The sequence below is a fragment of the Xenopus laevis genome, chromosome 3S (genome assembly GCF_017654675.1).
Source record: "Xenopus laevis strain J_2021 chromosome 3S, Xenopus_laevis_v10.1, whole genome shotgun sequence".
Classification (NCBI taxonomy): Eukaryota; Metazoa; Chordata; class Amphibia; order Anura; family Pipidae; genus Xenopus; species Xenopus laevis.
Window position 1 is genome coordinate 28,413,635 of NC_054376.1, and position 27,341 is coordinate 28,440,975.

The 27,341-nt window shown below is 40.7% G+C and overlaps 2 protein-coding genes across 2 annotated transcripts; both read left to right on the forward strand.

The window, feature by feature from the left end:
- Positions 1 to 274: 274 nt before the first annotated feature.
- On the forward strand, positions 275 to 17,354 carry stard7.S (StAR related lipid transfer domain containing 7 S homeolog). Its single transcript, XM_018255159.2, has 8 exons — positions 275 to 598; positions 3,095 to 3,255; positions 6,748 to 6,797; positions 6,881 to 6,991; positions 10,128 to 10,210; positions 13,179 to 13,278; positions 13,385 to 13,469; positions 13,622 to 17,354. The coding sequence occupies exons 1-8, from the start codon at positions 357 to 359 to the stop codon at positions 13,795 to 13,797; spliced, it is 1,008 nt and encodes a 335-aa protein (XP_018110648.1). The 5' UTR covers positions 275 to 356; the 3' UTR covers positions 13,798 to 17,354.
- A 5,185-nt stretch (positions 17,355 to 22,539) lies between these two features.
- Positions 22,540 to 26,741, forward strand: adra2b.S (adrenoceptor alpha 2B S homeolog). Its single transcript, XM_018254665.2, has one exon. The coding sequence runs from the start codon at positions 23,735 to 23,737 to the stop codon at positions 24,965 to 24,967; it is 1,233 nt and encodes a 410-aa protein (XP_018110154.1). The 5' UTR covers positions 22,540 to 23,734; the 3' UTR covers positions 24,968 to 26,741.
- Positions 26,742 to 27,341: the final 600 nt, after the last annotated feature.

Genomic DNA, 27,341 nt, shown 5'->3' on the forward strand with positions numbered 1-27,341 from the left:
AAATATTGGCCAAGTGTGGGGGCAGAGATAACAAAACGGACCTGTATTATTACAAAAGCAATAAATTCCACCCTGATGTGCCTATGACTTTTCAAATAACAAAATATTTTTTTTTTTGTTCAGTCCCCCAGTAATATGGTAGGTAATAAACTTCATTTTTATTCCCCAAGTAAGATGGCTGCGATCACGTGCTCTGTCATGTTTTCCCACAATCATCTATTGCCCTTGAGCAATCCCTTGACTTGCAAAGATAATTACTGATTGATTAGAAGAAAGTCCAATAAGCATGCGCTTCCGAGAAAGGTCACCCAATCGGATCGCGGCTAGGCGGTTCCCTCGTTCACAGTGTTTCTGGCATGCAGCGGGCCGGGATGTGGCAGCGGGCATTTCGAGGGGCTTCAGCGGGGGTCCTGGGTTGGTTGCGCTCCCGCCTGACACCCCTGTGCTGGAATGGATGCACCAGGCAGCGCAGCGCCCGGGCCCTCGTTCGCGGGCTACGGTACAGTTACAGGCCGGGGAGGACGGGCAGGCTCCTGGCAGCGCTCACCGGGGCCTTCTTATGGGAAGAGGAGCGAGTACGAGAAGAGGAGATCCTAAGGTCAAGTATGGAGTAAAGGCATAACATGTTAGGGGAGAGTGTTGGCCTTGCTGCAGAACTACTATTCCCAGCAACCCCTGCAGCTCATTCGTACAGTCAGTTCAGCTTTAGACTCTACATTCTTCCTACAGTATTAGTTGTGCAACATCAGACACTCCTACATCAGTATCAGTAGTTCCTTTAATACTCAGCCTTGTACACATACACATATCATTTCTGCAGGGAGTTGTAGTTGTGCTTGTCGCTGCTTCTTCAATGCACCTTCACTTGCATTTATATTTGTGGCTAGGGCTGCTTTATCCTGCTCTACATGCAACAGCCCCATGCGCGGACAGTTCTGCTGCACGTCTTCATCTCCCACCAGATTATGTAATAATTATTTTTAAAGGCAAACTGTGCCTTTTTTTTGTGTGTACAAATATTGGCTTTTTATCGTTTCTTGCAGCCGATCAACTCCAGATTGTGGCTTAGACCGAGCGCTGGCGATTATATTTGTTTGTGTTTTTCTTCTACAAATTGTCGCCAAATATTGCCGATACCTGCCATTCAGTTTTTAAAACAGGGAATTTTTTACAGGTGTATGTTAGTTGGCTGGGGCTCAAAAACTCCCTGCTCCCCTTTTCTCACTAGAGTGAAGGGTAAAGGTGCAAACAAACACTCACGTGCACACCCGAGCCCTATTAAGTACTTAACCCGGTGCTCGGACCCTAGGAAGTCGGCACTTCCTCAACACAGCAGGAACGAAGAAAACAGGTACCGGCACACAGGGCGCAATTCAAGTAGGGGACTAGCCCCTTACGTGTTTATTAAGTCAGCACCTGACGGGGTGTTTATTAAGGCGACACAACGTTTCGGGGGCTGTTCACCTGACGAAGGGGGAACTGCCCCCGAAACGTTGTGTCGCCTTAATAAACACGTAAGGGGCTAGACCCCTACTTGAATTGCACCCTGTGTGCCGGTACCTGTTTTCTTCATTCCTGAAGGGTAAAGGTGGCCATAGACTCAAAGATCCGCTCGTTTGGCGACATCGCCAAACGAGCAGCTCTTTCCCCGATATGCCACTAACGGCATGGCTATATCGGGGGTAATTTGAACGTTCGGCCGTATAATCGAATTACGGTACGCCAAGGGGCTCCGACGGGTCGGTTTAAAATTAAACCTTCCCGATCTATATCGTGGCCAGATATCGATCAGGAAGACCCGTCGGAAGCCCCCATACACAGGCAGATAAGCTGTCAAATTGGTCCAAACAACCGATATCGGCAGCTTTATCTGCCCGTGTGTGGCCACCTTAAGTGCACACTGGTCTTACTACTCAGTCACACTGGTTGCTGGGGGACTTGATTTTAAATGCACTTCAAACTTTGCTCACAAATAGTGTAGGACTCACGTACAATCAGTGGTACAATGAGTGGCACGTGAGCTTACATATTTTGGCCAAAAGTGTGGTACAGGTATGTGTCCTGGGATTTTCCACATAACGGATCTTTCCATAATTTAGATCTTCATACTTTAAGGGCAGAGACACGCGGTCAGATTCTGGGAGATTAGTCGCCTGGCGAGAAAAGGGAAATCATTTTTAAAAAATTATTTCATTATAATGGAGTCTATGGGAGACGGCCATTCCGTAATTTCGGATCTTTCTGGATAACAGGTTTCCGGATAACGGATCACATACCTGTAGCAACACCTCATTTTCTTAATAATTAATTTTAAAGGCAAACCGGCGCTGGCCATTTTTCTCTTTCTTTCTGGTATCCCCCCGGGAGAGACCCCTGGAACTGGATAGGGAGGGCTGGGGACTATGAGAAGGTCCAACAAACGTCAGGCAGCTGATGGGGAACCCAGAACATCCGGTGCTGCTGGAAATGCAAATGTGTAGTGGGCCTGTTGATTCTTTATATAAAGAAATATGACATTTTAAATCTAATTTTGACTTGGAACAGGTGGAATACCTGAAGGGTGTATGTTTGGTTGCTGTAAGAGGCATTTCCTGAAGGGTGTACATTTGGTTACCACGAATTGGAGAAAGTAAGATTTTTAAGGAGGCAATTCCCCGAAAAACTGCTTTCACATAATAAATGAAAATCTCATTTTAAGCCGCTTTCCAATATACACATTTCCAGGGGTAAAGTTTATTGTAAATGTAATGACAGTTGAAAGCAGCGTTTGTTTCATTGCTTTCTGTGCTTTAGTTCTCTTCCAGCTCTGCTAATGTTCTTTCTTCTGCTCCATTATTTCAGGAGTCAGAGCCAGCAGTGCAGAGAATGTAAGCAGCCAACTAGCTGGTATATGTACAAATGACATTGAAACCGCTGGCAATGTGTAATGAGTGCATATCGGAAAGTTGCTTTTTTTTTTGTGATGCAATGGGCGGAGATCTCATTTGTGGGTTATGAGAGGGTATTTTCATTAATAAAGCAGTTGTATAGAAGATGTTGCTGAGATCTACTTTCAATAGCAACTTGACTCTGTGATTCCATGTGGCCCCTACAGGTCAGCCGAGGACATGAAGCGCATGAGGCCGGGGGTTAATACATTCCAAGGGCAGATTTCTGCCAACACTGAAGACCAGGGATGGGAACTGGTGGTGGACAAAAAGGATTTCAAACTATGGAGGCGCCCAATTGAAGGGACGCACCTGTATCAATACAGAGGTAAGCCTTGCTCAGTTATTGCATTGAAAGTCTGATTGGTCAGTGCTTCCTCTGGTGACCGTTGGCATATATTTTTATTGACCGTTGGCATTTATAGTAGGGATGCACCGAATCCAGGATTTAATTCAGGATTCGGGCATTTTCAGCAGGATTCGGATTCTGCCGAATCCTTCTGCCCAGCCGAACCGAATCCTAATTTGCATATGCAATTACACCACAAAACGAGGAAGTAAAAAAAATTTCCCTTTCCCTCCCGCCCCTAATTTGCATATGCAAATGAAAATTAGGATACGGGTCCGGTATTCGGCTGAATCTTTTGCGAAGGATTTAGGGCTTCGGCTGAATCCAAAATAGTGGATTCGGTGCATCCCTTGTTGCCTGTAACCATTCCGGTGTCATTACCACCTAAGGACGTGGCACATAATGTGTTGATAATTGCTGCTGTATTATGTACTCGGTTGAAACTTATGCTGCTCAGTGCTGATTATTTTTAAAAGAACAAAGCGAGTCCCAAACACAGCGTGTTCCCTGTCCAGCAATTGTCAGGCTCTCTTCTACCCCCAAAAAAGTAAATTCCAAAAGTATATCGCTGTACACCTCCAAGAAATTTTTGAGGAGGAAGAATACAGAAAAATAATATAGTGTAGTATTTTTAATTAGTGTATCACAACATGTGTTTAGTGTTATGTAAATTAGTGCACCCCAAAAGTATGTTTAACTGTGATAAGAGGTGAAGGAAAAGCACATCAATCGCGTGGTTCGTTATAGGAGATGAAAGAAGATGGGGTATAATTAGTACCCACACTATGATCAGTGGTGTTCCCGACGGTCTATTATACTCACAGACAGCAATTAGTTGAAGCACATATCAAATATAGGTATTCCGTCCCTAATTCCGACTTTGCCTTTCTCCTTCGTGAGCAATAAAAAGTAACATGTGTAGAAGCGTTAAATATCCTTTAATAAAAAATAAAATTGCACTCACAAGCATATGGTTTTGGTTCGCATTAAGATCCGCTTTAAAATCAATAGGTAGCAGCTTTGTAGCGGTTCAGTGTCTCTCTTGCGTCTCTCCAGCGTTCATTAGAGTCCACTGCGCATGTCTCTGCTTCACATATGTCACGCTTCCACACTTCCTCGTCACCACTGACGCGTTTCGCCTGATCATGATGGCAATTGCTTTTAGATGGGGTAGCCGTAAGGCTACAAATGTATTGTTATTGCTACTTTGTATTACTCATCTTTCTATTCAGTCCCCCTCCTATTCATATTTCAGCCTCTTATTCAAACCAGTGCATGATTGGTAGGATAATTTGGACCCTAGCAACCAGATTGCTGAAATTGCAACTGGAGAGCTGCTGAATAAAAAGCGAAATAACTAAAAAAAAACCCACAAATGATAAAAAACAAAATTGCAAGTTGTCTCAGAATATCACTCTCTAAATCAGTGGTTCACAAGCAACATGTTACTCACCAGCCCCTTGGATGTTGCTCCCAGTGCCTCAAAGCAGGTGATTATTTTTGAATTCCTGGCTTTCAGGCAAGTTTTGTTGTATAAAAACCAGGTACACTGCCAAACAGAGCCTCAATGTAGGTTGATAATCCATATAGAAGCATCAAATAGCCAATCAGAGCCCTTTTTGCCACCTCATGAACTTCTTTTTCATGTTTGTGTTGCTCTCCAACTCTTTTTACATGTAAATGTGTCTCACAAGTAAAAAAAGGTTGGGACCCCTGCTCTACATCATACTAAAAGTTAACGCCAAGTTGAACAACCCCTTTCATTTTCTTTCGACTTTAGCCAGTGGCTGCTGCTGTTGTTTCACATGCCTAATACTAGCAGTGCAAAAACTGCAAATAACTAGAAAAAGAAAATAATGTAAGCTGCTTAGAAGAGCACTTTGAGCAGGTTGACCGTAATTTGTTGTCAAAGTTTTCATTTCCTTTAATTGTCGTGACTCCAAATAGCCCTCTTATGGGTCCAGAAGTGATCTCTTTAAGGCTCTTATGGGTGTTTTAGCATGCACATTTTAGCTTAGCTTTTAAAGGAGAAGGAATAGCATTTTGCACTTGGGTGTTCCAAAAGTTTGGCACCCCTAGTGACTACTTTTACTTGCCAGACACCCCGGGCCGGCGCACCTATCAGCAGAAAACTGCACCGGCCCGGGGTTCTTGTAACGACCACCATGGAGAGATCCTCTTTCTGCTTCTTCGGGTCTTCTCGCAGTTGTGCATGAGCAGTAGAGCGAAAAGCCTTACTTTAACGAAAAACCTGGCTATTTCGCTCTACTGTGCATGTGACTGTCCGGGGAATTTGAAAACCGATGAAGCAAGAAGAGGATCTCTCAGTGGTGCCATAGGGTAAATGAGATATATATATATATATATATATATATATATATATATATATATATATATATATATATATATATATATATATATATATATATATATATATATTAGAGATAGCTATAGAGATAGCTATAGAGATAGCTATAGAGATAGCTATAGAGATATATATATATATATATAGAGAGATAGATAGAGAGATATATAGAGAGAGAGAGAGAGAGAGAGAGAGAGAGATATGTGTGTGTGCAGCCATATAGGAATATGGTTACCTAAGGACCGGCTGTCGGTCCTTAAACATTTACCCTATGGCATTTCTCAGACTCCCTGCTATACTCCATACAGCCCTATCATGTTGCAGATATTCTGTTGAGCTCTTCGGGTTATTAAAATGAGTCGTCACATTGTTTTCTGGAAGTTTCTTATGTTGTATTCGTCTCTTGCAGTATCATAGGCTGCCTTTAACAATAACCTTTGAATTGTACAAACCCCTTGAATTGGCAGAGCCCTTGTTTAATAGCAGTGATTGTGGGTTTGTGGATTTTACGTGGTCCTTGCCTGATGGGATTTTTAAACCTGCCCAATTGATATTGATATCTGTCAGACAGCCATTATTGTGGCCCCATACACTGGAATAGAAACTTCTCAGTCTAGAGTGTTACCTGTTGTCACCCCGTGTGGGGCCCTATGCACCATTTTTTGTGTTCAAAATACAAAACAGTAACTGGTTATTATGATGTACAGGTATGGGACTTGTTATCCAGTATGCTTGGGACCTGGGGTTTTCTAGATAAATCATTTATTTCTGTAATTTGGATCTTCATACCTTAAGTCTACTAGAAAATCATGTAAACATTAAATAAACCCAATAGGCTGGTTTTGCTTCCAATAAGGATTAATTATGTCTTAGTTTGGATGAAATACAAGCTACTGTTTTATTATTACAGAGAAAAAGGACGTTTTTAAAAATTTGGATAAAATGGAGTCTATGGGAGACGGCCATTCTGTAATTCGGAGCTTTATATTCTGGATTTTGGGTTTCTGTACAATTGATCCCATACCTGTATTATACTGCAGTCCCATGTGCTGTTGCTGATACATACAAGAGAAATGACTAATGGCAAGTGCCCTTTCTTGTTATAGTGTATGGGTCGTACAGAGACGTCACCCCTCGTCAGTTCTTTAACGTTCAGGTAATACTATCCATACTCTGAATCTTTTATACTCCTAGATGTGAAGCTAGCTATAACTATCTTGCTTTCCATCCCCTCCCCAGCTGGATACAGAATACCGCAAGAAATGGGACGCACTGGTCATTAAACTGGATGTCATTGAGCGGGATACAGTCTCTGGATCGGAAGTCATTCACTGGGTTACTCACTTTCCTGCAAGTATTATTTATTTTTATGAGCAGGCATATTCTGCATCCCTTTACATCGATTATACATCACTCACATCAGTCTCTTCCAGGCCCGGACTGGCAATCTGTGGGTTCTGGCAAATGCCAGAGGGGCTGCTATAATTTCCCATAGAAAATCAGTATTTAGTGGGCTGGTGGGAGCTGTTTGGGCCTCTGTGTGGGCAGATTGGGCCTCTGTGTACCTGAAATGCCAGGGCCTATTTTAATTCTCAGTCCGGACCTGGTCTCTTCCCCAGTGGGGCTTACAGTTTGATGCCTGTCACATTCACACTCACTAGGGTCACTTTTATCAGGAGACAATTAACCTGCCTGTAAATTTTTGGAGTGTAGCAAAGAATGGGATTAACCGGAGGAAACCTGGGCAGATATGGGGAGAACATACAAACTTTTTGCTGATCATAGTATTTGCCTGTTTTGTTATACTTTGCATTCTGCTTTGAAACCACAATTCTTAGAAATAAACCATATATATAACACTAGTCCCAGGAGAGGTAAGGTTAAAGGGATTCCTTCACGATTTTTATGGTGTAGCTTTTATTTCTAAATTATACTGTTTACACCGCAAATAATTCACTCTACAATATAAAATTTCATTCCTGAACCAGCAAGTTTATTTATTTATTTATTTTTAATTTATAATATTGGTGTTTAAGAAGCCATCTCCAGTCATTTTTCCTGGTCATGTGATTTCAGAAAGTGCCAGTGCTGCACTATGGGACTGCTTTCTGGCAGGCTTTTGTTTCTCCTACTTAATGTAACTGAATGTGTTGTGTGACCTGGATTTGTACTATTGAGTGCTGTTCTTACCAGGCAGCTGTTATCTTGTGTTAGGGAGCTGTTATCTGGTTAGGTTTCCATTGTTCTGTTGTTAGGCTGCTGGGGGGGTGGAAAGGGATTTGCAGTAAAGATTGATGGAAGTTTATCAGAGCACAAGTCACATGGCTAGGGGCAGCTGGGAAACTGACAATATGTCTAGCCCCATGTCAGATTTCAAAATTAAATATAAAAAAATCTGTTTGCTCTTTTGAGACATGGATTTCAGTGCAGACACATCAACTGTTTTGTTTTGAAATAAAAAAAAACACCTTTTCCCAAGACAGTATCCCGTTAATGAAATTGGAGTGTAAAGCCAGTTTTGCTGTCAACGACCTACTGCCGCATCCATGATCTCATGTAGTGAGCTGTTTCACAGCAAACATATTTACCTTTGGGCAGGTTCCAAGCTCAGCAGGACCATTGGCAGATTGGGAGAACATCACAAATGATACTTGTATGAGCACTAGGAGCGCTGCACTGTTCTACTGGCCAGTATATGACTTTGGAGCATCAGGTGTGACCACAACTGGCCACCCTCTGTGTTTAATAAACAATGTAGCAGCATAGATTCTGCATCGCGTATCTGTTCCTACTTTTATTTTGGCATAGCAATCACACTTTATTGAGGGCATAAAGATACTAGGACCAGAGCTTTGCTACTTTGACACGGATAAGATCCAGCAAGAACAAGCAGGCTGGAAGTTTAGTTGCTGTTATTGCTTCCTCTGTGTAAATGTGATGCTAAAGCTTTGTAAGATCCACTAGGGACAGCTGTGAATTATGTGTATTAGCCCTGTAAAGCAATGTCAGCTCTATATCCACGAAGTTATCTCTCTATCTCTCACGCTATCTATCTCTCACGCTATCTATCTCTCACGCTATCTATCTCTCACGCTATCTATCTCTCACGCTATCTATCTCTCACGCTATCTATCTCTCACGCTATCTCTCTCTCACACTATCTCTCTCTCACGCTATCTCTCTCTCACGCTATCTCTCACGCTATCTCTCTCTCACACTATTTCTCTCTCACGCTATCTCTCTCTCACGCTATCTCTCTCTCACGCTATCTCTCTCTCACGCTATCTCTCTCACGCTATCTCTCTCACGCTATCTCTCTCTCACGCTACCTCTCTCTCACGCTACCTCTCTCTCACGCTACCTCTCTCTCACGCTACCTCTCTCTCTCTCACGCTACCTCTCTCTCTCTCACGCTACCTCTCTCTCTCTCACTCTATCTATCTACCTCTCTCTGTAATCTATCTTTCTATTGATCTCTAACTTTTTCTCTCTTATCTTTCTCTCATCTATCTCCATCTTCTCTCTCTCTCAACCTATCTCATATCTCTCTTTGTATTTAATAAATCCTTCTGCCAGGCCGAACCGATTCCTAATTTGCATATGCAAATTAGTTGTGGGGAGGGAAACCGTGTGACTTTTTGTCACAAAATAAGGAAGTAAAAAATATTTTCCCCTTCCCACCCCTAATTTGCATATGCAAATTAGGATTTGGTTCGGTAGCCGAATCTTTCAAGAAGGATTCGGGGGTTCAAATCCAAAATACTGGATACGGTGCATCCCTACTCTTTATATATTTTATATCTTATTTAATCTCTTTATATATCTTTTATCTATCAATCTTTCTCATTTTTCTTGCTCATCTATCTCCATCTAATCTCTCAATCTCTCTTAGTATCTAATCTCTTTATATATTTTATATGTTATCGATCTATCTGTCTTTTTCTCTCTCCTCTATCTCCATGTAATCTCTCTAACTCTTTGTATCTAATCTCTTTATAAATCTATCTCTCTCTCTCTCTCTCTCTCTCTCTCTCTCTCTCTCTCTCTCTCTCTCTCTCTCTCTCTCTCTATGTAATATCGCTATCTAATCTATGTATCAATCCAATCTCGCTATCGCTCTCTCTAATCTCTCTCTCTCTCTCTCTCTCTCTCTCTCTACCTATCTCATATCTCTCTTTGTATCTAATCTCTTTATATATCTTATATTTTATCTATCTATTTTTTTCTCTCTCGATTTCTCTCATCTATCTCATCTAATATCTATATCTCTCTATCTAATCTCTTTATATATCTTGTATGTTATCTATCGATCTATCTGTCTCTCTTTTCCTCTCTGAATCTTTCATCTATCTTCACGTAATCTTTCTCTCTTTGTCTCTGTCTAATCTATCTATGTATCTATCCAATCTCACTATCGCTCTCGCTCATCTGTCTCTCTCATCTCTCATGCAAAGTGGTATAATGAGATTTCTGTCTTTCCTGACAGTACCCCATGTATTCACGGGATTACGTCTACGTAAGGAAATATCACGTTGATCAAGAAAATAACCTTATGGTATTAGTATCTAGGTAAGTACTTTTCCCGAATTCCAGCAAGGGTTTTTTGATTACAAGGATTTTAATGGACTGTAGAAAAACATCCAATAATATGTCCCTGGTAACTTCTTTGTAGGCAGTGGCCTTGGATATAAATCTTTAGCTGTGACACAAAGGATGTCCAACCTGCTCCCTTTCACATTAGGTCAACTTTCTGCAATTGGTTGGGTTTTGTAGTTCAACACCTGGTTTAGAGCTATAGGTTGAGCATTGTTCTGCTTTGTCATAAAAACAAACACTGGTACTGTGCAGTAAAATGTTGCAGCCAAGTAAAAGTCTGAGTGATATGACCTGACTGTTAAATGTTTGCACGTTGCAGTGCACCCACACCTACCTGTCTGTCTATTGGGGCGTGTTTTTCTGGCCTTTCCCTGCTAGGAAGTTCAGAAATATTAATTCCATGATGATATTCATGTCAAGTAAAGGGAACAGGCTGTATGGCAGGAAGAAGAGAGAACATTAGCTGAGAGTTCTCTGTTGTTTATATACCAGGAACAATGTGCTATTCAGTCAACAGACGAGACTGGATAGCACCAGCATTTGACACATTGCTTGTTTGTGCTGACTAATGAGCCATTTGTTCCTTGTGACTTATTTACACACCAGCCTCTCCCCAGCTCTGCCCATCAGGCTGCAAACTAAAAATAAACTAACTTGCGTCTTTTTGGCGGTATTAGTGTCTTTTGTTCTCATGGGGAGGTTTACCTTTTAGTGTCTTGAAGAAGTAAGTAATGTGAGCAACTTTGTGTGTTACAGGAAGGACTGCTATTGCAGCCCCTGTCCCAGAGAGCATGCACTCTAAATCTAGAACATCAGACTGAAGCAATAGGTAGTGTTAATTGGGTCCATCTGCCAGAGTACCAAGGGATTACCTAGTGGTCCACATTCTTGGACATTCAAAGTACTTGTACCCACCAAAAGCCTATATAACCTTAAAGGAGAAGGAAACCCCCTGGGCGCAAAAACCCTCCCCCCCTCCCCTGTGTTGCTTCCCCTCCCTGCTCCCCCCTGGCCTACCTATCCCGCTGGGCAAATGCCCCTAAATTGTTACTTACCCTTCTGCGCAGGTCCAGTCTACGGAGTTCACCGACGCCATCTTCTTCCAAGCGATCTTCTTCCTGCTTTGACCGGCACATGCGCAGTAGGATCATTTCGCCGATACGGATCTACTGCGCATGCGCCAAAAGTCACGTGAAATCGGAAAACGTAGTGACTTTTGGCACATGTGCAGTAGATCCGTACCGGCGAAATGCTCCTACTGCGTATGCGCCAAAACGCCGGTCAAAGCAGGAAGAAGATTGTGTGGAAGAAGATGGCGTCTGTGAACTCTGTGGACTGGACCTGCGCAGAGGGGTAAGTAACAAGTTAGGGGCATTTGCCCAGCGGGACGGGTAGGCCAGGGGGGAGGAGGGAGGGGAAGCAACACAGGGGAGGGGGGAGGGTTTTTGCGCCCAGTGGGTTTCCTTATCCTTTAAGACTACATGATACAATTTCCTCTATTTGTTGTAAGGACCCTCTGGTGGACTCTAGGAGGCCCAGTCCCACACCAGGTATTGAAAGAGTTTTATAGAGGTGCTAGAACACACAGTTGCTTGGTCAGAACACAGGTTCAAGTGCAGCATCAAATGTCATGTCAATCCCAAAACTTTTTGAGTAATACAAGAAAACACAGTTATAAGCAACTTTCCAATATGAATTTATTAAAAATTGTTAGTGCTTCAAAAGTTTTTTGTAAATATAATTGCTACTAAAAGCAGCATTTGCTTAAAGGGGGACTATCGCGAAAATGAAAATTTATGTAAGCTTCAGCATACTGAAATAAGAAACTTTCTAACTACAATCAATTTAAAAAATTGTAGTTTCTGAAAAGTTTATCTTTACTATTCCTCTCTCAGCATCTGTTTCTCTTGATTCTCTTTTCATGCAGCAGTTGGGTGCCGGTTAAATGATCCAATATTTCTTATAGGGCGGCTCCTTTTGCCAAGAAGATGTATTAGAGCTCACTCTATTAAAATTACCAGAAATCCTGTCTCTCTACATGCAGAATTTGTGCAAAAGGCAGTTATTTTTTTTGTACTGGAATCAGTTATTTCAGTGAGCTCTTATGCATCGGCTAGGAAAGGAAGCCCCCTATAAGATATATTGTATTATTCATCTCACACCCTACTGCTGAATGAAGAGAACAGATGCTGAGAGAGGAATAGTGAACATAAACGTTATTATTTTAGAAACGATGGAGAATATTTAATGGACTGTATTTACAAAGTTTCTTAATTTAGTATTCTGAAGCTTATATTCAATTTTAATTTTCGCGATAGTTACCCTTCGACGCCTGGCTGTTAGTTTTTAAACAATGTTGCAGTAGCCAGTCTCCTCTAGTAAGACAGATTTGTTAATCTTTTGGTTTATGTTATGTTGTTTCAAAAGCTAGGGCAGAGAATAGAAAGGGACAGACAAACTGCTTTCAATAACAATACATTTGCAATTAACTTACAATTATGCTTTCTTTTATTAGGCAAAATTATTTTTGGGGAGCTTTATAAGGGATCTAGGGCATAGCAGGACTGGGCTGATATAGGGAAATCCTCCCGCTGCAGAACATCTTCAGCATGCTCTGAATCCAGGATTCGGTATGGGATTCGGCCAGGATTCAGCCTTTTTCAGCAGGATTCGGCAGGGAGGGAGTGACTTTTTGTCACAAAACAAGTAAAAAATGTTGTCCCCTTCCTACTCTAATTTGCATATGCAAAATAGAATTCGGTTCAGTGTTCGGCAGAAGAATTCATGGGTTTGGCCAAATCCAAAATAGTGGATTCTGTGCATCCCTAGTTATGGGACTCGGTGCAAGGGAGTCTAGCACCAAAAAAGTAGAAGGATATTATTTTAATGGACGTTATGTCACTATTACTATTATTATTAGATCCTGCGTCTTTTTTTGCAGAGCGGTGGAACATCCCTCCATTCAGGAATCTCCAGATTACGTCCGAGTGCGCAATTACCAGTCCCAAATGGTTATCCAGCCTCACACGTCATTTGATGAGGTGGGTGCAAGTTGCGTTTATAGGTTGATACAACTGAGCTACTCCCTGTAGAGGAAACTGGGGGGATTTACACTAGGCTACTAACTGATCCCTCTTTTGCCTTTAGAATGGCTTTGATTACCTGCTGACCTACAGTGACAACCCACAGACTGTATTCCCACGCTATTGTGTCAACTGGATGGTGTCTAGTGGTAAGTTCATAAGAGAAATACTGTGGCACTTGCACAGTTGATACACGTAACTTATATTTCACAGGCCCAAACAATCGTGAATTCTCTGTGCATACAATCATTTGTGCTGATTACAGTCATATCTGACACTTGTGCCCTCTCCGATGCTGTAGGAATGCCGGATTTTCTGGACAAATTACATATGGCAACTGTGCAGGCTAAGAACCAGGAGATTAAAGTGAGAGATTACATCTCCTTCCGCCCCCAGGACTGTGTCAGTGAGAGCAGAGCCAGCCCAGAAAGGAAAAACGCTGCTGCCCATCCTGCACCGCACATGGAATATGCGTAACGCGGCCTGAGGAATTCTTCATTTCATTGTCAGGGCTCTGTGGACCTTGGACAGATTAGGGCACTAGCTCCTACATATACCAATGGCCAACCGAAACTGGAATATTGCTGAACCCCATACAAGGCACTGGTTCACCTTTGGCTTTAAATCACCCAATGCACTGTGAACTTTAAGGACATCTTGTTAGGGGCATGAAGAGTTAGTCGGTATTACAGGTGCCATTTTATGGGGGATATCTGTGTCTAAAGGGTGACCGTTGTCATAAATGATTGTAATTCACTGGTGATAGCAGATGTTGCGCACAGTGAGCTGGCATGCTTCTATTGGTCTCTTTTTATATTTTTGTTTTACTTCCACCACTGGTATATTCACTAACACAACTTGTTTAAAGACAGAGAGCAGTGCATAGTGACCCCATTTTCCCCCATCGGCCCACCCATCATGCCTGAATTATAACAGATTCTGGAAGACAAGCAGGAGGCGTCCCTTCATATACACGCACGATTATATTTTCTCTGAGGGCCCTCGAAAAGTGCCTTAAGTCTGGGTCCCGGTTTATCCTGCTTGTATGATGGAGTCAAGGCTTTAGGACAGACCTTGGATTGGATGTTTGACTCAAACGGGGTTATGTAATATAGGGCACTAATTTTTCCCAGGACCAGTAACCCATAACAACCAATAACAAGGCAACATTTACTGGTCACCTGTTTACAAGCAAACATCTTAATGGTTGCCCTGGGTTACTGCTCCTGGGCAAGATTAGTGCCTTTTATTACATATGGGGGAAAGACTTTTCTCTTGAATGCAAAAAAATGTATATGATTGAACATGCACAAAGAATTGATAAGCAAATGAATGTTTAGAATCATTGCCAGTTCTGCATGATAGGGAATGGTTAATCTACAAGTGTGACCAAACACTTTGGTGTGCACCATTTAGATGACATGTGGTGTGGGGACAGGGAATTGGGTGAAATGTAATAGTTCTGCCGCACACCTGTAATTCACTTAAACTGCAGTGGTGGTGCTGGTCCTCTGTTGACCCGGCCGGATCCCTTAGCAACAGCAATCGATTAGAAACTGATCCGCACACACACGAGATTATGCAGTTGGGGAATTGGCCCCTTTTATTGTGCCACCAGAAATATCAATGTTCCCTCCCTCCCTTCATCAGGGATTTGAGGCCATCTCCATAGTTAACCCCCCCCTCTCCATTTCACTGAACAAATGAAATGCCTGTATAATATATACCAAGGGCTAATTAAGCGTCCAGCCATTAGCTGCATAACATTTTTTATAGAGGTGTATATAGCATGTGCTTCACTACAGACTCGAAGCCGTGAATCATTATTCACAAAGGTTGGGGTGGCTGTTTATCAGCGCAATACCTTAAGGAATATAAAAGTAACACGGAGAACAGTATGTGTTGTACTAAAGATCCTGCCTCCTCCAGAAAAATTCTTCAGAGGGGGGGGGGGGACATGCTTTAAAATTATGCTATAAAATCCCACCTACGCTAAAAGCGATGTACAAACCCGCCACTTACAAATCCCTCACCTGTACAGGAAAAAAATGAATCATCGTATTCATGGAATGCACAAAACAATTGCTCAAAGGTGCAATTTTCCACCCAAAAAGCATTTTGAGAACAAAATTATAAATCACAGCACTTAGAAATTCAGCTTTTATGGGTTTTTTTTCTTTCTTTTCTTTTCCCTCTTGGTTTGTATTGTGAAATATGCCTCGGAACACAACTACCGCCTTTAAAGGGGTCGTTCACCTTCCAAACACTTTTTTCAGATTGTCCCCCAGAAATAAAGACTTTTTTTTCAATTGCCTTCCATTTTTTAATTTTTTTTTTCCAAAATCTAAGTTTAAAGTTGAATGTTCCTGTCTCTGGTGATTGAGTCTGGCAGCTCAGTAATTTCCAGTGCAGATAATAAACTGTTACAGTTTTGCAACATTTACTTGATACATTTCGCAGACGTATCTGGGGAATATTCACAACTATTGTATCAATTCTAACAGCTGCCTTTAAGGAAATCCAGGGATTCTGCTAAGCGGTGACAAAGATAAGTAGTGTATCAATTTAGAATAGTTTACAGGGTCGGCGACCCCCCCATCCCAGAGCAGTTTTAGAAGGTGAAAAAGGAACTTTACACTTTAATATTAGAAAAACAAACACACATAGAAAACAGAAAGTAATTGGAAAAAGTCTTTATTTCTGGTGAATAATTTGAAACCAACAGAACTGGAAAAAGTGTTGGAAGGTGAACAACTCCTAATGGACCAACCTGTTTCCAAATTCTAATTTTCATGTGATTGTTGAATCACTTTCCCAATTCTCTGTCCTGCCTGGTGGTCTGGTGAGAACAAGGATTTTCAGCCTGTGTTGTCCATACCCGGAGCTAGAACTCCCTTGGGAGGGACACAGGTTTTAGTATGTTATGCAATGTCCTATTTGTAGCAACTTTGCCATTGGTCTACAATATTTTTTAAATAGTTTCTGAGTAGTGATGGGTGAATTTATTCGCCAGGTGTGAATTTGTAGCGAATTCCCGCGATTCGCTGCTGGTGAAACGAGATGCCAGTGCCGTTTCACTAATTTTTTGCTGAAGCGAGACGGGACAAATTCGCCCATCACTATTTTTGAGTGAACTACCTTCCTCTTCTGCCTCTTGTCAGCCTTCAATGGAGGTCTCTGACCCCAGCAGCCAAAAACAACTATTGCTCAATGAGACTACAATTACATTGGTATTATTACTTTTTAATTCTTATCTTCCTATCCCCTCACTCTCATATTCATATCCAAATCTTTCAATCAAACCCTTTCCTAGTTGCTAGGTTAAATCAGACCCTAGCAACCAAATAGCTGCCGAAATACTAAATGGCGAGTGCTGCTGAATAAAAAGCTAAATAAGTGGGAAAAAAAACCCACATACAGTAAAATAAAAGATCAATTGCAAATTGTCTCAATACCAGTGTCTACATTATACTAAAAGTAAATTTAAAGGTAAACTACCCCTTTCAGTAGCAATGACATTCCAGGTGTTGTTCAAAGGGGTACTAAAAGCTGGAATTAAAGGGAAATAAATATGACCCTCTCTATAGGAAGTCCTCCCCATGACCCGCATGTTAAATGGGAGCAATTAATTTGGCCAGGAAATTAAGGGTTATGAGTTTACTTCACTTAAGACAAGATTTTGTCATTGATCGGTGGAGAGGGGTGGGAGTTCCAGTTCCATTTTATTATCACCTGTTTTTTTACATAAAGTAGAAAATATCTGGCCTTATTGAGAAACAAACCTTGTGTGTAAAATAGTAGGAAACAAGTTCTTGTGTAGTTTGCTTAAAAAGGATTTTAATGCAAAAGTGCCCAGGAGAGCAGCTTCTACTTACTGAATTGTATTCCAGGTTTTAGTTCCCCTTTGATGCTTATGGGGCTAGAGACAGGAATACGCTCAAAGGCCGTTCTTCATTGTTCTATTTGTACTATGGGTAGATTTTTTTTTGTTTTTTAATTTAAGCGCGAGTGATTAAATGTACTCATTTGTACAACAACGACTTCCTGTCTTTATTACTTTATTATGGGAATTCTGCTGTTCGTTAATGAATCACGCTATATCCGGTCCATGGCAGAAAAAGGATGCTGTGGCATAATGGACTCCTCCAGGAATCCAATTAGATTTCCTTCTAGGAAAACAGTTCCATTTACTATCTTGGGAAACGACTGCCATTGGAAACCGCTTAACCTTCATTAACCCCTTTATTATTTGTGTTGCTTGTCTGATGTACATTTGCGGACTCTTGTCTTTTAAAAATAGATCACTAAACGTTTATTGTTTCTGCAAATATCTTCCCGTCGCTTCTAAAATGTAGCTTAGTTGGGGATTCTACAATGTTCTTTTTCTTAAAGGAGACATATAGGATAAATGAAAAAAACCCTAATTGTGTAGGCTAGTATAAGTAATATATGGTGTTGCTTTTACATGGTGCTAAAAATTAATATCTTTAAAAATAGCCCCTTTATTGGAGCTCCCTATAGATGTTCTATGGTCCCTGTCTGTGTTTCAAATGGGCGTGTCCTAACCGTCCCTGCCAGAAGCACAATAGGAGGGGGAACAGCCAATCACAGCCCTGCAGTCACACAAACACAGACATACTTCAGTTCCCTATCAGGTCTTGTTAGCTGCTGATTGGTTCCTGTCCTACAGTGCAGTTTGCTGAGTGCTGCTCCCCTGCACAGCCTGGGAAACCAGGGAGCAGGAAGAGAAGGGAAGGATTATTAGGGTTTTTGTAGAAATATTCAATAAATCAGCCTGAAACACTACTTTTTTAAGCACAATTCTGCTATATCTAAATGAGTATAACACACTGGTACATTCTTTTTTTGTAATTCAAAATGTCTCCTTTAATGAATGACACTATATCAGGTAAATGATATCAAGCTCTTATAAAACACAAAAGACTTATTTAGGGACACCCAACTATAGATTCTTAGTAAACTTCCTTATAGTAAAACATTACATCTGCTATCCTTGGAGACAAATAGAATCCAATTCTGTGCCTTTTTATTAATTTTATTGGTGGCCTCCTTTACTTCTTTAAAGGAAATATACCAGTAAGCCACTTTTGTAAGTAACATTTTTTTAATTCAAATCTTCAAGGTAATAGCAGATTTTTACATTACCAACATGGTGAAATTGAAAAAGCAGCCCCACCTGCAGGTCAGCTCTTACACCTGTGCTACATTAGAATATTTCAGAAGCAGTACAGGATGCTGCTCTTTGCCCTGGCCTAGCCACTCGCCAGTAATATACAATTTATAAAAGATTGATGCCAATACCTTGTCTGCTGCAAATGGGGGGTTCCCAATCTTTATTCCATGGTGCTCATGACACTTCACAGTGATCAGCCTTTGTCTGAAAGTTGCGGATTGCGCTACGATGCTCATTTAGGTGAGGTTGCGTATAAATGAGCATCATAGCGCAATCCGCAACTTTCAGACAAAGGCTACTCCTATTAGCAAACATTGGGCAGAATGTAAGCACAATGTGGCACAATTGCGATGGCAGGTCCTAGAAGAAATGAAAAACAATCATTCAAATGTTGATAAAAAAATGTTGGTTCTGGAAGCTAGACACTCTGTCCCCAAAGGGCCCTTTGGGGACAGAGTGTCTAGCTTCCAGAACCAACAATTTTTTATCAACATTTGAATGATTGGTTTTCATTTCTCATTTCTCTTTAAAAAAACATTGACTTCAATACTTCGCCAAATTAAACCTGCTGAATTGCTATGTTAGCCTATGGGGACCTTCTACAAACTTTTCCTAAGTATTTACACATCGAATAAAAATCCTTCGATCGAACGCTATAATCGTTCGAATTGTTCGATTCGAACAATTTAATCGTTTGATCGAATGATTTTTATTCGATCGTAGGATTGCCAAATTCGGTGAAAAAACATTGAATTCGATATTTGAAGTTTTTCAATTCGATGGTGGAATTTCGAAGTTTTTTGTACTTCGAAATTCCACCCTTGATAAATCTGCCCCTAAAAGTTAACTAACGGGTTAACTGAAGGGAAAAGTGTACGCTGTTTATAACGACACTTGAATTACCTTGAAGTGTCCGACAGAATACATCAATGGGTTATTATGACCAAAAGAACATATTCTCCTATTTGTATGAGGGGAGGCAGCTACTATTGCTCTGATGAGATAACACTGAAAAATGCTAACGAAACAATGACTTAAAAATAACGGAAGGCTTGCTGTATAACCTTTAATTAAAGCTTCACGCATGGCTGAACTATTTTTATAGATCTATATTTGGTCAGTATAATGTTTAGTTTAATCTACCATCACCCAACAGGGTTACTTTTATCTGTAAAGAATTTCTCCCTTGAACCCATCCCAGGGCAGAAGGCTTTGCTTGTGTTACACCAGTACATTTCAATCTGGTACAGGTTCTTGCCAATCAGTATTGGAGGTGAATACTGTAATTAATATAATAAATTAATAACATTTAATTCATTGCAGCATTTGTCCTTATCAATATGATTTCCCATAATACTGTACATAACACAGTTTTTTACCTATATTGTTAGACAATGTAGAATTTCCATAGTGTCGGTCATTTCCTACAATCATCTTTCCTGCAATAACCAGCTATCATCTCTAAAATAGTATAAAATGGGGAGTTGCCTGGAACTTTATCACGTAGTCTTTCCCAGCTTCTCCCTTACAGTGGAGCCAGACACATGTTGGATCGCCGAAGAGATATAAAATAAAGGTTTAAAATAAAATGCTCTTTAACAGAACTATTTCTGAGAAAGCAATAACATGCCATTAAAGGAAAAGGAAAGGCTTGCAGCACTTGGGGGTGCCAAACCCCGGGCCGCTGCTCCTATCGGCAAAAAACCTGCACTGACCCAGGGTTTTTCTAGCGAGCTCCACTTCTTCTTTCTTCAAATTTCCTGGGGCAACGCATGCACAGTAGAACGAAATAGCCGACTTTTTAGTTAAAGTTCGGCTTTTCGTTCTATTGCACATGCGCAACTGCATGAAGAAAGAGGAAGCAGGAAGTGGATCGCTCCGTGGTGCTCACTGGTATAACCCCGGGCCGGTGCAGTTTTCTGCTGATAGGATCACTGGCCCGGGGTTTCAGGTAAATCAATACAATCACTTGGGGGTGCCTAACATTTGGCACCCCCAAGTGCTGCAAGCTTTTCCTTTAATGGCATGCTATTGCTTTCTCACTGTGCCATGTGCCTAGTAAACAGACTTGCCATACTTGCCCCCCCCTCATATCTTCATGATCAAATTAAGTCTGTTTCATAATCCATACATTTAGCAGAAACTGTACTAACCAAAGTTTCTAATGACCACTTATCTGTTTAAATCCAAAGAGCTACTTTCTACGATAACAATTTGCTATCATTTGCATACAGAGCTCTCATTACTTGTTGTGTTGAGTTGACTCTCAAAGGAAACCACCAAACCAGTTATATTATTCAACCCTAGGTGAACAACTGTTTTGCACAATTACAATATGGCTCCTGCTGGTGACATACATCATTGTATCAGCCTGGAATTCACAATTTATACACAAACGCCAGGATTTTATATGGGACAGAGCACATTAAAGTGGACCTGTCACCCGGACACATAAATCTGTATAATAAAAGTCCTTTTCAAATGAAACATGAAATCCAATTTCTATTTTTTATTAAAGCATTCATAGCTGTTGTTCATTTAAAATTCTCAGCTGTCAATCAAATATTGTCTGCCCCTCCTCTATGCCTTAGGCATAGAGGCGGGACAAACAATTACTTTCACTTTCCAATTAGCACTTCCTAGATGCCACTAGATGCTCTCCCCACATTCCCCCGTTCTATTCACTGTTTAATTGTGTAGCCAGTACATGGGGATGGACATCAGGTCCCCCATTCTGGTGCACAAACAAGATTCTGAGATGATGCAAGACTTGCATTAATAACAGTGTCCACAAAATGGCTCCTGCCTGCTTGCCATAATTATGAATTCCCAGACTGAAGGAAACAAGATTCAAAGATTTTGTATAGTGTAATTGAAGTTAATTTTGTTTCACTAATGTGATAAAATAGGTTTTGGAATAATTTTTTTCCCCTTTAAAGGAGAAGGAAAGGTAAAGTAATTAAGCCATATCAGAAAGGTCCACCTAAATATACCAGTAAACCCTCAAAGTAGTGCTGCTCTGAGTCCTCTGTCAAAAGAAACACAGTATTTCTTTCCTTCTATTGTGTACACATGGGCTTCTGTATCAGACTTCCTGCCTTCAGGCTTAAACCTCCTTACCCTGGGCATTAGTTTGCTCCACTTCCCCCCCTCCCTTCTCTACTGTAATCTGAGCCCAGAGCTATAAGGGAGAGACTCAGGCAGGAAGTGATGTCACACCAAGCTAATACTGCAGCTGCTATCCTAGACAAACAGAGAGCTTCTAGAGCTTTTCACTTTAAAACATTCTACAGAATAAATATAGCATTCTAGCTTGCACTATTGCAGCTAATCTATTGGTAATAAAATGCCTCCATAGCTTTCCTTCTCCTTTAACCTATGAAGATGGGCTGGCAAAAAAACAGACGCAGACAAATGATTACATTTATTGGTGACTTTTATGTATTTATTTGCTTATATAGTGAAACATTTTAGGTGTTAATGTAGAAAAAGGCACAATGTTTGCTCTAATAACTGGGGATGCACTAAAGCCAGGATTCAGTTCTGTATTCTGCCTTTTTCAGCAGGATTCAGCCAGAATCTTTCAAAACCCACACCAACCAATGAGATGCTTGCTTTATTTCAAGGGGGCACTAAATGCTACCTGCTGGCTGTTTGCTATGAGTTATTAAGTGCAGTGCACATTTGTTAGCCATAAAACCCCTGCATCAGAGGATCTGGCTAAGCTGTTAGGGTGCCCTGACAGTTCAGGTTCTCTGATTTATGGGAAAAACCAACATAATTAAGCTTTCATTCTCAAAGGAACGCTTAATGTTTATAGCAGGCCAACGAACACATTAGAAACATGGAGTCTCTTGTGGACAAATCAAGGGCAGGAAAGTCTGGAATGGAGTAAGGCACAAATACAGTTTGAAGAGCAAAATCGGCATTAGAACCGAACTTGCAGGTATCAAATCCAAGTGCAAGCAACAGCATTTCATTGTTCAGTATATACTGGGTGATAATATAAACCTCTATAATATAATTTAGTTATAACAGGACTTTCAGTTATATTTAAACCGTACTTTCATTTCATTTTAACCGTGCTTTCATTTTTAGATAATCATGGAAGGAGTTGTGGGACCATCTGCGGACAGCAATATACATATTGAGAATATGTTATTTGGCCGGTGCAGATGACTATAAAATACATATCATGTACTGCTCAGAATAAACTTTTTAATTAAGACGTTGCTATTTTTTTTTTTTGAAGAACGGCTTTCTGACTGATGATCAATAGAGGGCGCTGCTGCTGCAAGGTACCTGTGCTGTCCGTGGTGCTGATTCTCTTGGGTTAAATAATAGAAAAATGGCCAGTTACATGGTAGACTGTGTTTTATTTTAAATATCATTCTTATAGGAGAGCATCTGGGAACTGCTTGTCCTTCTACTGTTAGAAGCCAAATTCCACGGGATATAAAAGGGTTGTATAATGACTACATGCAAGGGAAGAAATATATTAATGACTTTTACAATGTAAACACTTGTTATTTATTCCATAACTAGAATTTTTCTCCTGCATTGACACAACAAAATCCAAGCTTTTTTTTTTATCTAAATCAAAGGAAAACCATGTACAGATGTTAATTGGAAAATAAAGACAGTATAAAGTATACTCACTGCAGTGATAGAGATGACCACAGACATGCTTTTTGCAGTGCACTTGAAGAGCTGTATTAATTGCACTAATTTGTTAATGGGGCTCTGTTTTCAAATTTTCTGTTAGAGCAAGTACACCAGTCTAACAGCTTCAGAGCTGAAGTTGGGAAAATAAAGCTGCAAGTGGAAGGAGCAGGCAGCAATTCTCTTCTCCCTCCCCCTGTGGGAAGGACAACTGCGCAAGGCAGGGGCTGACGACATACAGTGAGGGTGGTAAAACAAAACATCCAGTCCTTGAAAAAGCTAAGTAAGGCTTGGTTTCCCACCTCGGTGTGAGAACCTGATAATCCACTGCCTGTCGTTTAGAGATAAGAAGATTTCAGAAAATCTGCATTTCATGTACGGATTCCGTTCTCTATGCACAGTCTACAGGAGAAAACTTTCTTTATGAAAAGCTGAACTTCGGTGGTGACTTGTCTGAAAGCAATTCACATGGAGCCCTACTGGAAGTTTTTCTAGATCATTTAGCCTGTGCTCCAGAAGAGGGTAAGCTGAGTTGGGTATCCAGTGAAAGCCTCAGCCATGGTTTCTCCCCTTTCATACTCCATCCAGGCTACTGCTGTCATTGCAGCCATCATTACCTTCCTTGTTCTCTTCACCATTTTTGGAAATGTGTTGGTCATCATAGCTGTGCTAACGAGTCGTTCTTTGAAAGCTCCTCAGAACTTATTTTTAGTGTCTCTGGCTGCGGCTGATATTTTAGTGGCTACCCTGATAATACCCTTTTCCTTAGCCAATGAGTTAATGGGATACTGGCATTTTGGCAAGACCTGGTGCGAGATGTATTTGGCCTTGGATGTTCTATTCTGCACCTCCTCCATTGTGCACCTATGTGCCATCAGCCTGGATAGATACTGGTCAGTAAGCCAAGCTATAGAGTATAATTCCAAGAGGACTCCAAAAAGGATTAAATGCATCATCCTCATTGTTTGGACACTTGCAGCCTTGATCTCTCTGCCACCATTGATTTATAAAGGCAAAAGCAAAGACCCAAATGCCAAACCTGAATGCAAGTTGAACGACGAGCCCTGGTATATACTTTCTTCTAGCATCTGTTCCTTCTTTGCACCTTGCCTTATTATGATCCTGGTGTATCTAAGAATCTATCTTATTTTCAAACGCAGGAACAGGAAGAACACGACAGGCAACAAACTTAAGAAAACGGCACCTGGACTCTTCAACCATATGAATAAACATAGTATGAACAGTACACAAGCACAAACTCAATGTAGTATTATTTCTTCACAGGAAAAAAGAGGGTCAGCGGTAGATGATCTCCACCATGGTGTCCCAGTGTTGTCTTCAAAACTTGAACAACGCAATGGCCACTCAGATTCATTTGGTCTTCAGCATCAAGGGCAGAACCTAAAACACATCAATGGTCATGAGCCTGAAGTGATGGACACAGTTGCCACTGTCAGAGGGGTGATGCTGGTGCCAAAAGGAGCTAAATATTCGGATATAAGTTCAGCCAAGAAGAAAAGTTATATAAACAGGGAAAAAAGGTTCACCTTTGTACTGGCTGTGGTTATAGGGGTATTTGTCCTTTGCTGGTTCCCATTCTTTTTCACCTACAGCCTTGGAGCCATCTGCACTGAACTCTGTTACATTCCAGACAGTGTCTTTCAGTTTTTCTTCTGGATCGGATACTGCAACAGCTCCCTTAACCCTGTTATATACACCATTTTCAACCAGGACTTCAGAAAGGCTTTCCGAAGGATTCTGTGCAGTCACTGGTCACAGACAACATGGTGACCAGTAAGGAAGGGGGTGGGTGTGGATTTCAGAACTTAAAATTTATTAGACTTGATTGACTTCAAAGAAATATATGTGAGAAACCACAATTGTTGAATCGATCTATTCTTTTTGTTAAAAATCCATGAATGCCAATTTTTCATAGAAACATTGAAAACTCTCTTTCATATTGTAGGATCGTTTTGATTCCAGTCCAGTTCTCTTCGCCTTATCTTGCAGCTCCAGTTTCACATGACCATATGTATTGTTCTTTTAATCGTTGGCTCCAACAAAACCAACCAACTCATTGTTGCTCTGCATACAGTTACCCAAAAATGGAGTAAGTATTTTTCAAATGCAAATACTTTATAAATGCTAAGAAGAATTAAAATAACTCTTGTCTCATTGGATGCATAGATACATATGTTTTACATAATGTTGACTTTAGGCAGGTGGGTCAAAAATACCCTGTTTGCTGCCATGGCTGTAGGTTGACCACCCCTGGTGTAAGGAGTCTACAAAGAAATAAAAAGCCATTTACATGAATTGTTCCTTCACATTCTAGTACAAGAAGAGGGAGGGGGGATTCCGAAAAGGGGACATTTATTGAGACTTGAATGCATTTCTCAATGCTGAAATTCCAAAGAGTGAGATGTAAAGCGTGTTTGCTTGTTTATGAAGAATAGAAAAATCAAGCAATTACTGTAACACAGGGAAGTAAAAAAAAAATATAATACAGCACTCATTTTCTACTTGTGTTTATTCCAAATCTAAATGGAAATGTTACAAAAGTGAGGCTTAATGTGACTAATGGTTTTCCTTTCTGCGATTGATTTTAATGTGCACAGCAGGAACTCTTGTTTGTTCAAGGAAAGTTTTCAAGGCATTCACGAGAAAATGGAAGGTTTTTGTTTTATATATATATATATTTTTTTTAGCCTAAACAGAGCTGTTTATTTTTTCGGCAATCACAACGCAGGTGATCGATTTTGGGTTTGTGCATGTGGGCAGCTGAAAATCTTTTTGCAAACGCAGTTTGTTGCATATGAAAATGTTCAGTGTGTGTGTCTGGGACTTGGAGGCTTTTGGCAGGAATTTTGGAATAAAGTCAGAGAGAACGTATAATAAAAATGTTACAGATATGCACCTGGCATTGACTCCCAATGTACATGCTTTGTCCAACTTGAGTAAACAAAGCAGGCAGCAGTTCTTCAAACCAATAAAAGGGGCGCTATTACATCTTGCGCCACAATGTTTCACTTTTGCACAAAAATTACTTTTTTAAAATCCATTAAATTTAAATCCATTGGGCATTTTTAATGAATGTAAGCTGAAAAAAGTTGCTTAGAGTTTAGGTTATTTTCCTTATACAAAAGAAGCCCTTTAAGCTTTCCGACTATGTACTGTTTGTACCCCTGTTGCTGACAGGGTGAGTAACAAGGGGCTCCATGAATTATGTGTCTATATGAAGAAGATAAAAAAAAACAGTAGCTGAATGTTAAATATACTTCCCTGCAGTTAATGTTCAGCAGCCTTCGAAGAACAGGAGGGATAAGGACTGTTGAAAACAAAACCTTTATAATGGAGATCTCTTATGTTGACGGGACTTTTTATTTACTGCAAAAAAGGCTTGAGCAATATTGATATAAAAAAATGTCATCATTATCTTGCCCTGCTATTACACTCTCTTCCTACCTACCTGTGCAGAGGCCAGGACAGGTGCTCACATGTGCATTCCCTAAACACTTCACCATCTTCTGTATCATCCCAGGTATGAGGAGATTCAGTTTACCTGTGCCAAACTCACCACCTGGGTCTCCGATGCTGTAAAGTTGGCTGCCAATAGAATGCTGAATAGTGTTACGGCTGCAAGAACAGATAAAATAGAGGTATAGGGTCTGTTATGTGGAATATGGTAACCCAGAAAGCTCTGAATTACAGGAAGATCATCTCCCACAGATTACATTGTAAGCAAATAATTCTTACTTTTTTAATGATTTTGCTGTAATAATAAAACAGTACCTAGTACTTGATGGTATCTAAGCTACACGAATCAGCATCGGTGCCAGAACAATCTGTTTTTTTTTTACATTTCTTAATGTTTTAGGGCTTGTTCACACGAGGAGATTCGGGGAGATTTTGTCGCCTGGCGACTAATCAGTGAGGCAACTTTGGGCGACTATAGAAAACTCATTGCCGCGTCTGCATTAGCGCAGGCGACTTTCCTTTGTAGCCTATGGGGAAAAACGCTGAGGCAGTTTGGGGAGATAGTCGCTCAAAAGACGAGGCAATTAGTCGCCAGGCGACAAAATCTCCCCGAATCTCCTCGTGTGGCCTTACCCTTAGAGTAGAGTTAAGGTATGGTGATCCAAATTATGAAAATGCTTCTTAGCTG